At 41.4% G+C, this 13,793-nt stretch overlaps 1 protein-coding gene across 1 annotated transcript in view; it reads right to left on the bottom strand.

Moving 5' to 3' along the window:
* The window catches only part of LOC105025409, a 228,899-nt gene that overhangs the window by 17,128 nt on the left and 197,978 nt on the right, over positions 1 to 13,793 (bottom strand). Inside the window, 1 exon segment of the mRNA XM_034287261.1 lies at positions 2,299 to 2,483. Within this exon segment, the coding sequence (XP_034143152.1) occupies positions 2,299 to 2,483 (185 nt within the window).

The raw sequence follows: 13,793 nt of genomic DNA, 5'->3' as shown, positions 1-13,793 counted from the left end.
GTTGCTTTCTGAATGTGGGGAGGAGTGTTGGGTAGATACAGGGGAGGGGAGTGAATGCCATAACGTTGAGGAAGAGGACGGAGCTACAGTTGTGCTCAAAGGTTTGCACAACCTTGGAGAATTGATAATATACAGTTCCGGAAAAAAATTATGACAGCTTGCAGTCTTTTGTAATAGTTGTCTATGAGGCTCAGAATTCTTGCAGGTGGTATAGCTGCCCATTCGTCTTGGCAAAATGCCTCCAGGTCATGCAAAGGTTGTCTTTGTTCGTCTTGCATCAACCCCATGTTTGAGATCTCCCCAGAGTGGCTCGATGATATTAAGGTCAGGAGACTCTGATGGCCACTCCAGGACCTTCACCTTTTTCTGTTCTAACCACTGGAGGGTCAACTTGGCCTTGTGGTTAGGGTCACTGTCGTTTTGGAAAGTCCAAAAGCGTCCCATGCGCAGCTTTCATGTGCAGAAGAATGCAAATTGTCTACCAGTATTTTCTGATAACATGCTGCATTCATCTTGCCATATAAGATTCACAGTGCCTTCAGACCTCACACCCCCCCAAAACATCAGTTAGCCACCACCATGCTACACAGTGGGGATGGTATTCTGTTAACTATAGGCCTTGTTGATCCCTCTCCAAGCATAGTGCTTAAGGTTGTGACCATAAAGCTCTATTTGCCAGAAGCTGTGAGGCGTGTCAAAGTGCTGTCAGGCAAATTGTAACCAGGCTTTTTTGTGGCATTGGCGCAGTAAAGGCTTCTTTCTGGCAACTCGACCATGCAGCTCATTTTGGTTCAAGTATCGTCGTAATGTGCTCCTTGAAACAACCACACCGTCTTTTTCCAGAGCTGCCTGTATTTCTCCTGAGGTTACCTGTGGATTTTTGTTTGTATCCTGAAAAATTATTCTGGCAGTTTTGGCTGAAATCTTTCTTGGTCTACCTGACCTTGTCTTGGTATCAAGAGATCCCTGAATTTTCCACTTCTTAATAATTGATTTAACAATACTGACTGGAATTTCCAAGGAATTTGATATATTTTTATATCCTTTCCATCTCTATGAAGTTCCATTACCTAGTTACGTGGGTCTTTTGACAGTTCTTTTCTGCTCCCCATGGCTCAGTATCCATTCTGCTCAGTGCATCCACGTAAGAGCTAACAACCTCATTGACTATTTATACACGGACACTAACTGAAGTTTAACTGAATTTCCCACCACAGGGGTGGGAAATTCACCTTTAATTGCCATTTTCACCTGTGTGTGTGTCACCTTGTGTGTCAAACATTCAAGGGTATGTAAAGTTTTGATCAGGGCCATTTGGGTGATTTCTGTTATCACTATAATTTAAAAAGGAGCCAAACAACTATGTGATAATAAAGGGCTTCATATGATCACTATCCTTAAATAAAACACTTTTTTTGCATGATCAGTCATATTTTCAAAATCAATGGCAAAATTTCTGCCAGGGTATTCAAACGTATGAGCACACTGTAGGTTGGTTTACCCCATGTTATCAGCGGTGTTGAGGAAAGCGTTTGGCGATATAGATAAAGCAAAGCAAAGGTTTTGCATGATGGCTGTCTGTTGGTGCATTGTAAAGCTGAGGCAGAGAGAAAAAGTGCTGCTGGTGAAGACTATTGATCATTTGAAATTGTTAGGTGTGATATGTTTTCAGGTGGTCAGTGTTGGAATAAAAGAGTCATTACAGGGGATCCCTTTGATGTAATTGTGGATGATGTAAAACCTTTTGGTGGGTGGAAGTGATTGCTGTTTATGAGAGTGAGAGTGAGGCTTGAAAGCCAGTTGGATGGCTGGGGTCTATCTATTGTGCTACATGTTTTGTCTCACCGGGTTGGCAGGTCTTTACTCATTGTGACACCGCATGGTTTGTCTGTGTGCGCTTGCATGGTGTGTCTATAGCAAAGTAATTTAAACGGAATTCCACAATGATTCTTTATTTGTGGTTACTACATCACTGCACCCCCTCTCCTGTTCTTTGTTATCCTCATTCCTGGAAGTTCTTTATTTTTCACCTGTGGATTTAATCAGTTTCTTTATTAAAGTATTTAGTTAACTCCATGAGAGCTTAAGCACCAAGCTAAGTAACACACAAGAGTCATAAAAATGCATGCTGGGATGAGCATGCCCTGACCATGCGAAGTGAGCGCTACTCTGAGCGCTACTTGAGCTAATGAGTGAGAGCGTTCTGGCCCACTCAAATAACACTCCTCGCTCCTGTCAAATTGGGATCACTCTACTCCTCGCTCCACTCACATACTGTGACATACAGTAAGCCCTAACCTCCAACTGGGTGCCGCAGGCGTTGAGGGCCATGGTCCTGAAGATGTGACTGCTGTTGGAGCTTAGGCTGCAGGATGGGTCACTGAGGCGCAGGTGATCCTCACTAAGACCAACCATGGAGGCCTTCTTCAAAACCACTGTCATGGATGTCTCATTACAGACCACACTGGCATTGCCCATTGTCACTAAAATAAGGAAACCAGGAAAAAGTGTTATCATACAGTGCAACTGGACGTGTCCAGACTACATTTAAATATACACTATGCTGTACATAACACACCGATTATTTTGAACACAAGGAATGCTCAGTCAGGTTTAGGAGGACATGTACAATTACAGTAATCATAATACATTTACACTATAGTTCAAAGGTTTTGGGTCAAAGAAATGTCCTTGTTTTTGTCCACTAAAATAACATTACATAGATCAGAAATAAAGTGTTGTCACGTCCTGGCTGTGCCCCTAGCCATCTCTGCGCTGGGCTCAGGGCATAGCCAGGACAGGACAGGAGGTGGCATCTAGCCACCTCTAATCCTTTTTGGTTTCCCCAATTGGAGGCAGGTGTTGGTTATTGCCTCCAATTGGGGACCCTATTTAAGTTCAGTGTGTTGGCCATGTGGGTGTGGTTCATTTTGGTTTTCCTGTTTTCAGTTAAGCCCACGGCTCTGGTTGCTGCTTTTTGTTTGTTGTATTTGGGTTTTTTTTCTTCATTAAAACATGGATTACTGGGACGACCTTGACTCTGCGCCTGTGTCTCTCTACTACCACAACCTCATCCGTGACAAGTGTAAACATTGTTAAAGTTGTACATGATAATTGTAGATGGAAACAACTGATATTCAATGGAATATCTACATATACATGAAGAGGCCCATTATCAGGAACCATCACTCCTGTGATCCAATGGCACATTGTGCTTGTTAATCCAAGATTATCAATATAAAATGATCAGTCGAAAACCCTTTTGCATTTTTATTAGCACAGCTGAAAACTGTTGTGCTGATTAAAGAAGCAATAAAACTGACCTTTAGACTAGTTTAGTATCTGGAGCATCAGCAATTGTGGGTTCGATTACAGGCTTAAAATGAGCAGAAACAAATACGTTTCTTGTGAAACTCATCAGTCTATTCAGAAATGAAGGCTACTGCATGCAAGAAATGCCATAAAACTGAAAATCTCATACAATGATGTGTACTTCTCCCTTCACAAACGAGCACACATTTACTCCAGAAGAGAAAGAAGTGTGGGAGGCCTCAGTGAAAAACTGAGCAAGAGGATATTGTGATGACAATTCACCAATTATAACTCTTACTAAAAAAGGTAAGACCGAGATCAAAATGCTCTTAAACACAAATAACAGTTTGTTATATAATATTTGCTAATAGAGACAGAAAGACACTAACACAAGATCAGTGAGGGTTTGTCGGAAGAACAGTTCAAGATCCCTCCTCTTTGTATAGGTAAGAAGGTGTGACAACATCTCACAGAATGAGTGACATTTCATCAATACATGTTAATCTGGTCTAAACCAGTTAGGTTAATTCCTCTAATCAGTTTCACTTTCCACCCAAGGTTTCACTCAAATGCAGGTTGCCCACCTGCATTTTACAAATACCTCTTGATTTCAATTGTCCACCCATGTCTTGTCTCCCTCTTACTTGTGACACCATTAACATAACTTGCATTCTTCCTGCTTGGTAAAATACAGGTTTGGTACCTTTTAAATTATCCCAATACTAAACCAGTAATTCTCTACTCCCCTACTCATCTGTAGAAGTCACTAACACATTAATTCAACAAATTTCTATAACAACATGCTGATAGTAATCAGCATATTGTCAGTTAAGCTGATGTGTTGACCAATTAAAAAGCCAGGAAAAAAGAGTTTGGTCAAAGTATGTATGCACTGAATCCTTGACACAAGTCGCCCACGAGTTGAAGTAGGGAACTTTGATATCTGCGGTTGAGTAGTAGCAGGTTGCGTTGGTTGAACCATAAACATGTGTTTCTCAAAAGGTCCTGCGTAATCAACATGAGTTCTCTGCCAGGATCCCGTTGGCTGGCAAGTGTCTGGTTTTCTAAACACTTGTTACAGTTCTTTGTCATGGCTTCTATCCGCTTGTCCATCCTAGGCCACCAGAAATGGCCATGTGCAAGCTGTTTCAATTTCACTGTCCCCACATGGCCCTCATGGAGTTGTTTCAAAACCTGACTTTGGCATTTCCTGGGTATAATCACTCTCTGTCCCCCACAGCAAGCACCCTTGATGAACAGTTCTCATTTCGCCTCTGCAGGTATGGTGTAAGATCTTTGTTACAGGTCGTTGGCCAGCCTGACATGGCATATTCGTAGACTCCTGACAAGATTGGGTCTCATCTTGTCTCACGTTTGTGTGGAATTATTTTTACACCCCAGACCAGTGCCAGTGCTTCCTTGTCAATCTGGGAATAGTTTTCTCTGTACAATTCAATGACCTGGAAGCAAAAGCTACTGGTCTCTCTGATCCATCTTTTACTACATGAGAGAACCGCCCCTACTCCAAAAGGAGAGGCATCACACGCCAGCTTCACCGGAAGTTCAGAATGATTAGACATTTTGCGTCTTACACTGTTCTGTCCATGACCGTTTCTTGTTCATTTTCAGTAGCTGGTTAAGGGTTGCAGCACTGAGGAGAGGTTCGGAAGAAAACTGCGATAATAGTTGATCAGCCCCATGAAAGACTTCAGTTGTGTCCTGTTCTGTGGCTGTGGTGCCTGGACCAGTGCATCGGTCTTGTGTTTTGTAGCCCACTGCTGTTAGTTTCGTGTCCACAGATAACTATTCTGTCCTGGAAAAACTCACACTTCTGTTTGCCTGTAGCCCGTTCTCCTCTAGTCGCCAAAGGACACTCTCCAAGTTAGTCAAGTGTTTATGATCAGATATTCTTTTGAGTCCTCCTCAATAGCAGCTACAAATATGTTTGTTTTAGGTCTATCTTCCCTCCAGCCATTGCAGCGAAGGTGTCATCTAGTCTGGGTAGGGAATTCTGATCCACGTGTTGCTTGTAGGTTGCTGTGGAGATAATGGATACTGCTGATGCTGTATCAAGTTCCAGTTTCAGTGGAATGCCTTCTATTTCTGGGGTCACCCATATAATGTTAGTGCTTTCTTTGGACTTTTTGTAAATGTCCATTGTCCCAATGAACCTTTCATCTGAATCGCTGTTACTTTTCTCTGTCATTACATGAACAGATCCCTTAATTTTTTTTATTTTCCTTGTTATTCCTTGTTTTGCATGCAATTTTAATGTGGCCTCTGTGACTGCATTTATGACATACAGTGGGAATAGAAAAGAATCGCTTTTAAAATAATCACATTTTGTTGCTTTGCAGCCTGAGATGAAGAGACACAGTTTTTGTTTCATTCAGCTGTATTTACTCAGTGCAACTTATAACATCCAAGTGAAAGATATAACACCAACATGTCATAAAATAAAAACAATAATAAAACAATAACTGAGTTGGAAAAAGGATCACCCCCTTGTGTCAGTATTTTGTTGAACCACCTTTTGCTTTAATTACAGCCTTTAGTCTGTTGGGATATGTCTCTACTAACTTTGCACATCTAGACGTTGCAATATTTGACCACTCTTCTTTGCAGAACTGCTCAAGTTCAGTTTAATTTGATGGTGACGTTTGTGGACTGCTGTCTTCAAGTCATTCCACAGATTTTCAATGGGGTTTAAGTCCGGGCTCTGACTAGGCCACGCAAGGACATTCACCTTTTTCTCCTTCAACCACTGTGTGGTCACTTTTGCTGTGTGCTTTGGGTCATTGTCATGTTGGAAGGTAAATCTTCTTCCCATTGACAACTTTCTGGCAGAGAACAGCATATTTTCCTCAAGAATTTGACAGTATTTTGCCCCATCATTTTTTCCTTCTATCCTGACAACCCCATAACATGATATTACCACCTCCATGCTTTACTGTAGGAAATGTGTTATTTGGATGGTGAGCTGTATTGGATTTTCGCCAGACATATCATTTGGTGTTGAGGCCAAATAATTCAATTTTAGTCTCATCTGACCATAACACCTTTATGGTCTCATCTGACCATAACACCTTTATGGTCTCATCTGACCAAAACACCTTTATGGTCTCATCTGACCAAAACACCTTTATGGTCTCATCTGACCAAAACACCTTTATGGTCTCATCTGACCAAAACACCTTTATGGTCTCATCTGACCAAAACACCTTTATGGTCTCATCTGACCATAACACCTTTATGGTCTCATCTGACCAAAACACCTTTATGGTCTCATCTGACCAAAACACCTTTATGGTCTCATCTGACCATAACACCTTTATGGTCTCATCTGACCATAACACCTTTATGGTCTCATCTGACCACATGGTCTTAGAATCTTCAAGGTGTGTTTTGGCAAAGCTCAGACGTAACTGCATGCAGCCTTTCTTGAGTGGCTTTTTTCTTGCAACCCTCCCACACAAGCCACATTTGTGGAGAATTTGTGATATTGTTGTCACATGCACACAATGACCACTCATTGTCATGAGTTCCTGCAACTGCTTCAGAGTTGTTGTATGCCTCTTGACCAGTTTCCTCCTTGCTCTTTCATCCAGTTTGGGGCGACGTCCTGACCCAGGGAGGGTCTGTGTTGTACCAAATACCTTCCACTTCTTAATAATAGACTTCACTGTGCTTCTAGGCTTCACTGTGCTTCAAACATTTTTTGTATCATTCTCCTGACTTGTGCCTGTCCACAACTTTATCCCGGAGTTCTTTTGACAATGCCTTGCCACCCATAGTTGATTATTTTCTTCAGTTGCACTACCAGGACAGGAAAAGCTTGTTTCATTCTTAGCTAATTAAAATGACCACATCTGATCACAGTTGAAAGTCAATTGGCTTTGTGAGCTATTGAGAAGGTGATTAACTACACCTGGTTGGCTTTACAAGTCATTTTTAGGAGGGGGGTGATTCTTTTTCCAACTCAGTGATTCTGTTTTTTAATTGGTTGGTATTATATCTTTCACTTGGATTTTATAAGTTGTATTTTTTTTTGTCCATTTTCATTTCAGGCTGCAAAGCAACAAAATGTGATTATTTTAAAGGGGGGTGATTCTTTTCTATACCCATACCCATCTATATCTCGTCCTTAAATCTGCAGTCATCTGCTTTGTGTCCCTGTCTGTCACACCTGTAGCACTTTTATGTCACACAAGGGCACTGTCGACCCTGATCCTAAAGTTTGTGGATTGGGGAAAGTAGCTCAGGTGCATTATTCTTGCTTCTCTGCAATTCCAGCGCATCTCTGGATGCGATCTCCAGTCACAGAGATTTCCAAAGATTTTTCGAATATACATTTTCCTCAGTTAACAAACATTTCTGGATATAGTCATGTCGTACTCCACACACAAATCAATCTCTGTGTGAATCATTCAGATTATTTCCAAACTCACAATGTTCCCGACAATTTCCTAAGCTCGGCTTTATAACAACTCACGCTTTCTCCCTCTTTCTGATCTCTCTCATGAAAACAAAATCATTCCGCTGTGATAGGAGGCTTCAGGAAGAGATGACTCAAGGTATCCACTAGCTCCTGAAAGGTTTTAGTCGAGGGTTTAGCCTGCCCTGGCTAAACAGTCCACTAAAACCTTCAAGGAGCTAGTCAAATCACGGAGCAAACCATAAGTCTTCAGGCCAATTATGCTATGCAGCGTTGATATTTTTTTTTTATCTGCAACATTGTTCAATATGAAGTATTGCTCCAGTCATTCAGCGCAGGTAATCCAATTTCCTGCGTATTATCGAAGACGCAGATTTTCCCAATGGTTGTCATCTTATGTCTCCCAATTAAACTTGAGTACCAATTGCAGACAGTGAGCAACTAATTGGATAATAACGACACCATGTGGGGTTCGATAGTCATGCTCTGACCGGTCTCTGACTGCTTTTCTCGTGAAGAAAGTTATGTCGGGAGACTGAGCAGTGTGTGACAACTTCTTTTATAGCCATGGGGGAGATGGCCATGAGAGGTGTGATTTGCATATTTAAATCTTCAGTGACTGCCTATTGGCAGAGGGGTAAACCAATAGGAGCGAAGCCCCTAGGGGTGACGCTCAACTCATAGAACTGGAGTTACAAAAGTAACAGTATCAATATCGTGAAGCTTTGCCCATAAGGGCTTTGCTCCTATTGGTTTAGGGCAAAGCGAGCAAGCCCAAGATGTACTCCCGGTCGCCCATCTCACCAACGAGATAAGTGCCCAACAGGACGGCTCAGGCATGGAATACCAACCACGGCAAGGAGCCACTTACGTCCCGCTCAACCATTGGTAAGGGATCGGCCATGGCGTCCCCACCGCCATCTGGGCTGCCTCCGCAAACCAAAGGGCACACGGCCGAAAAGGGGCAATCAGGATGAACAACATGACAGGGATAAAACACTGGAGAGGGGGAAACGTGTACAGCAGTACTCTTGGCCACGGCTGGTGAGCCAACGCGTCCACGCCCAACGGTGGCCTGTCTTGCACACGAAGAGAAAACCACAAGGGGCGGTGCCTATCCTCCCGGGACACAAACAGATCCACCTGTGCCTTCCCAAAACTTCTCCAGACCTTGGCTACAATGTCGGGATGAAGACTCGTCTCGTCGTCCCGCGGACCTCCCCGAGACAGCAAGTCTGCGCCCACATTGAGCTCTCCGGGAATGTGAAGGGCCCTCAGACACCTGAGGTGCACCTGTGCCCATTGCCAGATCTGCACCGCGAACAGGTGGAGGGGCAGAGACCTGACACCGCCCTGCCTGTGATGCACCGTATCTAACTGGAGATGTGCGAACCAGCGCTGTAGGCCTTGCATGTGCAGCAGGCGCAGAGGAACCACCGCGTGGGCTGAAGACATCAAGCCCAGTAGCGACATGACTGAGTACACCGATACCGACTGAAGCCCCTATGGGCAAAGCTTCATGATATAGAACGTAATAGCTTTAGTCAGAACACAGCCAAAAAGCACATGTCAAACAGTGACACTAATTTTCATCCAACACATGACGTTCAGTTGTGTAGACTCTTAAAGGAGCCTAGAACGTAACAGTCCCAGTGCCAGTCAATGGGGTTTCACATTTGCAGTCCATTTCGAAAAGGACATGTGTTCAAACAAAGCTTCGGATTTCATTCATCACTCCTTAATCATACATCTGATTGATAAACGTCTATTTGAGAAACGCTAGACTTCTAAAAAACGTTGGCTACAATGCTTAATTTAAGATGTGATACTATAAATTGACGAGAAATTAAAAATGCAGCGTTGCCAGTGTTTCAACAAACCAGAATATAAGAGAGTGAACACTCTGACTCAAACCCGGGCTTTCCAAATCAATTGCCTACATGTTGAGCTATTGCCAACAGATATTTTAGCTAAAAGTGTAAGAAAATTTTTCATAATAGTCAACAGTATTTTGATAACCGCATGCATTTGATAATGCATGACATGCAGCATAAACACATTGTCATTCACTGGTTAATTTGTTAATTTCATTAGTTCAATGCTCGATAATTAGTGTTTCATATGTATTAAAGTGTGGTGCCAAGTGGCGCCCTGTCCAAAAACGCTATCATATGGTTGCGTCATGTTGAAAGCTTTAAATGGCAGTCGCTTGGTAGGCTATTGTTGTTCCTTTTTAAACTTTGTCCCTTTGACTTCAAGCAGACTAGGTTAACATTTTGAAGCAAGCCTTATTCCTTGGCCAGACCAGATGCACCAATTGTGTTGTGAATGCATCGTTCTGTTGCAAGACCTTTCTATATTACTACGTATTATTTTTTTACAACACATCTAGAAATAGAGGCTGATATGGGCGCCCAGATAGCAAAAAATATCCGCATTGCTTCTTTTTGCCGCCGGCCCTAAGCTGTCGGCTATAAGTGCGTCTGGCGTTTGCCGCCGAATAAGTCACTCCCATTTTTTGCGAGATGCCGGTCCGACTGCTTCATTTTCTCTGGCGGTTGCCTCGGTCTAATGGGCCGCGGCCGTCTGGCGGCAAGCCGTTTTGAAATACAAGGCTACTCTCAAAATCGAGCTAGAGAGGCCAGCAAGTGTTAGTTAGGACATGCTGTTTTGTCTTTGTTACAGTACGCGCCGTGGCAAGCAAGTTTTGTGCTGTTTTGCTACTTTACTGGATTTAAGGCGATTGTGATTTCTAATTCTTTGAACTGCTGTACTTTTTATGTTTGAGGACAATTCTGTGTTCACTTGAATCACTACACTCAATGAATACATTTTATTTTTAAAAAATTCACTGTTCCACATTTGGCTGATAATGTTATTCCTGACTTTGACCAAGTAGATCCTCATGTTAATGAACATCAACATGGAATGGCTTTCAGTTTATTGTGCATAACTGACTCTTTCATTCATTATTCCCTGATCTAGAATCTTGGCAAGAGGCGATGAGATATTTGGTGTGCTTCCAAACAGGTTCCAGCATTGAAATGACGGACGATGACAAGAAAGGAAAGCGAAAGAGAATCTCAAACTCCAAGTACAGACCCCAGGCCTCTTCTGATGAAGTGGAGTCTAGTCTTTCAGATGCACCAGCAGTGCTGTCGTTTCGACAACCTCTTTTGAGATTTGAAAACATTGTTCCTGGTACCGAGGTTTCAGTGCTGCCCCATGCTCCAGAAGTTGCATCGATTCCAGAAAACCAGGAAAATGTTGAGCCATCTGTAGACTTCAGAGCTGGTATGTAAAATGTATTGCTGTGATGCTTAATTTGTGATCCTGTAACTAAACTATACCCTTTGTTAGATTTTCAAATTTCTGTTCCCTCTCTCAGAACCAGGTTTCACCTTAGTAATCCAGACTCCACAGATCCAAGAGTTTGAGTACAAGTAAGTGATGTTATATGTGACGTGTTTTGTCTTGGAAACTATTGCTTCTATTTAAGATGAGGAATGCTTTTATCCATAATCAGTGTTTCATTAGGGCACTTGACTTTCTGGATGAAAGGTGTCGAGGTGTGTTGTACATTCCATTAGCTTTGCACAGTTCAATTATTGTTTCATTACTGAATATGCAATCTCTTACATTTAAGTCCAATTCATTAAATGTATGCTATTACTTCAAGCATATTTTTACGTCAATGATTATCAATAGGAGAAAGTCATCGCTTTCTTATTGGCCCTTGGACTCCCCTGGCATCTCGTGTACAGCATTACGTTTTCAGCTATGAAGGTATATTCTAGGCCTATGTCTTAATGTCCAGTGTTTTAACAGTATTGAAAATAGTGCCTTTTAATTTATTTAATTTTTTTATGTAGATTTCCAGAGACTCCAGAATGAAAACCAAGCTCTGAGGGAGGAGAACCAAGCCCTGAGGGAAAGCAATGCACGAGCAGGTGAGAATGTGCCCTCTTTCTTAAATTATACTTTTTTGTGTGTAATATAGGTTCAGAATGACCATATGCCTTTCATTTTGTAGCTTCGGATGACAGCGGCTCACTTCAAGAGCAGGTGAAACAAGTAGGGACAATGTTGAAGACGTTTGCTCGCACTGGGCAATCAGGTACAACTTGCAAACAACACCTATGGTTGTTGGTTTAATTCCCACTGGGGCCACCTGTACATGTAGTAGACCTAGATATAAATGTCATAGTTTAGTATTTGAGGGACCAGGACTGACTACTTTATTCTTTTATTCTGGGAACCCCTGTAGGTGCGTTACCTGAAAGGAGCATCTGACCGTGAAGGCGGAAAAAGGCGCCGCGCAGCTGAGAGGGACCCACAGCCGACCCCTTAAACCTAGGCTGACTACTGACACCCCAGCATCACTGACAACTGGAACACTTTATTTATCCTGCAGTCAGTAACATCAAGAAGCCAGAAGTGCCAGACTACACTTACCCAATCCACACTGTTCACTGTGGAAATAGCTTTTTTTTGTATTTTAACTTGAGTCTTATTTCATTCCGTCAGTGCTTAACGATTCTATTATAGTTTGTAAATCCTATTTCATACCTGTTACTTGATATTGCACATTAACTAGTACCAAAATTATACTTTCATTCCATCAGTGTGCTTAACTGTTATTCTATTAATAATAGCTTGGAAATACTATTTCATACCTCTGATACTTGATATTGCACATTACCTGGTACCAAATATTCTACTTACTGTTTTTAACATTAGCTTTTTTTATTCTGTCACAGTGCTAAACTGTTATTCAATTGTTAAATATATGCTTGTAAATCTTTGGGCTACAGGTCAGCATTGCAGTTATAATGGTCTGTTCTACTACTGTTTTTACCTCAGTATTTTTATATATATATATATATATATATATAAAAATCACCCCACAGAGCTGTATATTTGTTTGTTGGGTGTCAGTATAGCCTCTTGTTTCTATCCTGAACAAATCATCTTTTGCCACCGGCCGTATTAATAGTTAATTGGCCATTCGTGAATGACATTGATACAGTTAAACTGACTAACGTTTCTTACTAAGTTTACTTAGACCAGAAATATAATCTATGTATGTCGTTTGCTACTGGCCATTTTAACAGTGTATTATTCAGTAATATGCTTTACCGGTCTCTACTAACTTACTGGAATAGTCATAACAATTGAGCAATTACTAGCAAGTCTGCCAAAGCTAGTTAATTTCGTGGCATAAGAATGTATTTTCTTCTTTCATGGCAAAACAACATACTTTTTTCTTTCATTCGTGAATGACATTTATACAATAATTATCAATAAAGGTGATGATAACTAACTTTTCATCAAGTGAAAAGAAGAGAATTGTGGAATCTACCAGAAATAATTAATAAGTGTCATTGATCTCAATAGATTTGAACATAGATCTTTCACACGAGAGGCACTGTCTTTAACCACTATGCCAGAGCATTACATGTTTTAGCAGTTGCTAGACTCCATTGAGGATTGTGTTAAACTGACGTTAAACATTTCTTATTAATGTTTCCTCCACCATAGCATCAATGAACTGTATTGCTTTTGCCACTGGCCGTTTTAACAGCTTATTAGCCAGTAATAGGCTTAATAGTATCTACTAACTTCCTAGGAATAATAATAAGAATTGAGCAATTGCTAGCGAGACTGAAGATGAACTTTTCCATGCCAGAAACAGTCGCAATATAACCGTATACAGTTTCAGTTAAGGCTTACTATAACATTACTGTAAGTTAAGCCAGCAAATGTGTTTGTCTATCCTGACCCAAAACGGATGCACACTTCGAAATTCCACCAGAAACAGTCGCAGTATTACTAATCCTAACCCTAACTGTTTTATTTCAGGCTTACTATAATGTATATATTAACAGTTTTAGCCAGCAAAGATTTTGTCTATACGGAATAATTCATGATACACACTTCGCTGGTGAGGAGATATGAGGACCTATAGTTCACAAGTCCACTTCTCTTACCACAACACTATTTAACAAGGGATAGCTACGCTTATGCGGTCCGGCAAATATTTCAA

The sequence above is a fragment of the Esox lucius genome, chromosome 17, assembly GCF_011004845.1.
Source record: "Esox lucius isolate fEsoLuc1 chromosome 17, fEsoLuc1.pri, whole genome shotgun sequence".
Taxonomy (NCBI): domain Eukaryota; kingdom Metazoa; phylum Chordata; class Actinopteri; order Esociformes; family Esocidae; genus Esox; species Esox lucius.
Note: the sequence above shows the minus strand (reverse complement) of the source record. Positions and strands in the feature narration are given on the sequence as shown.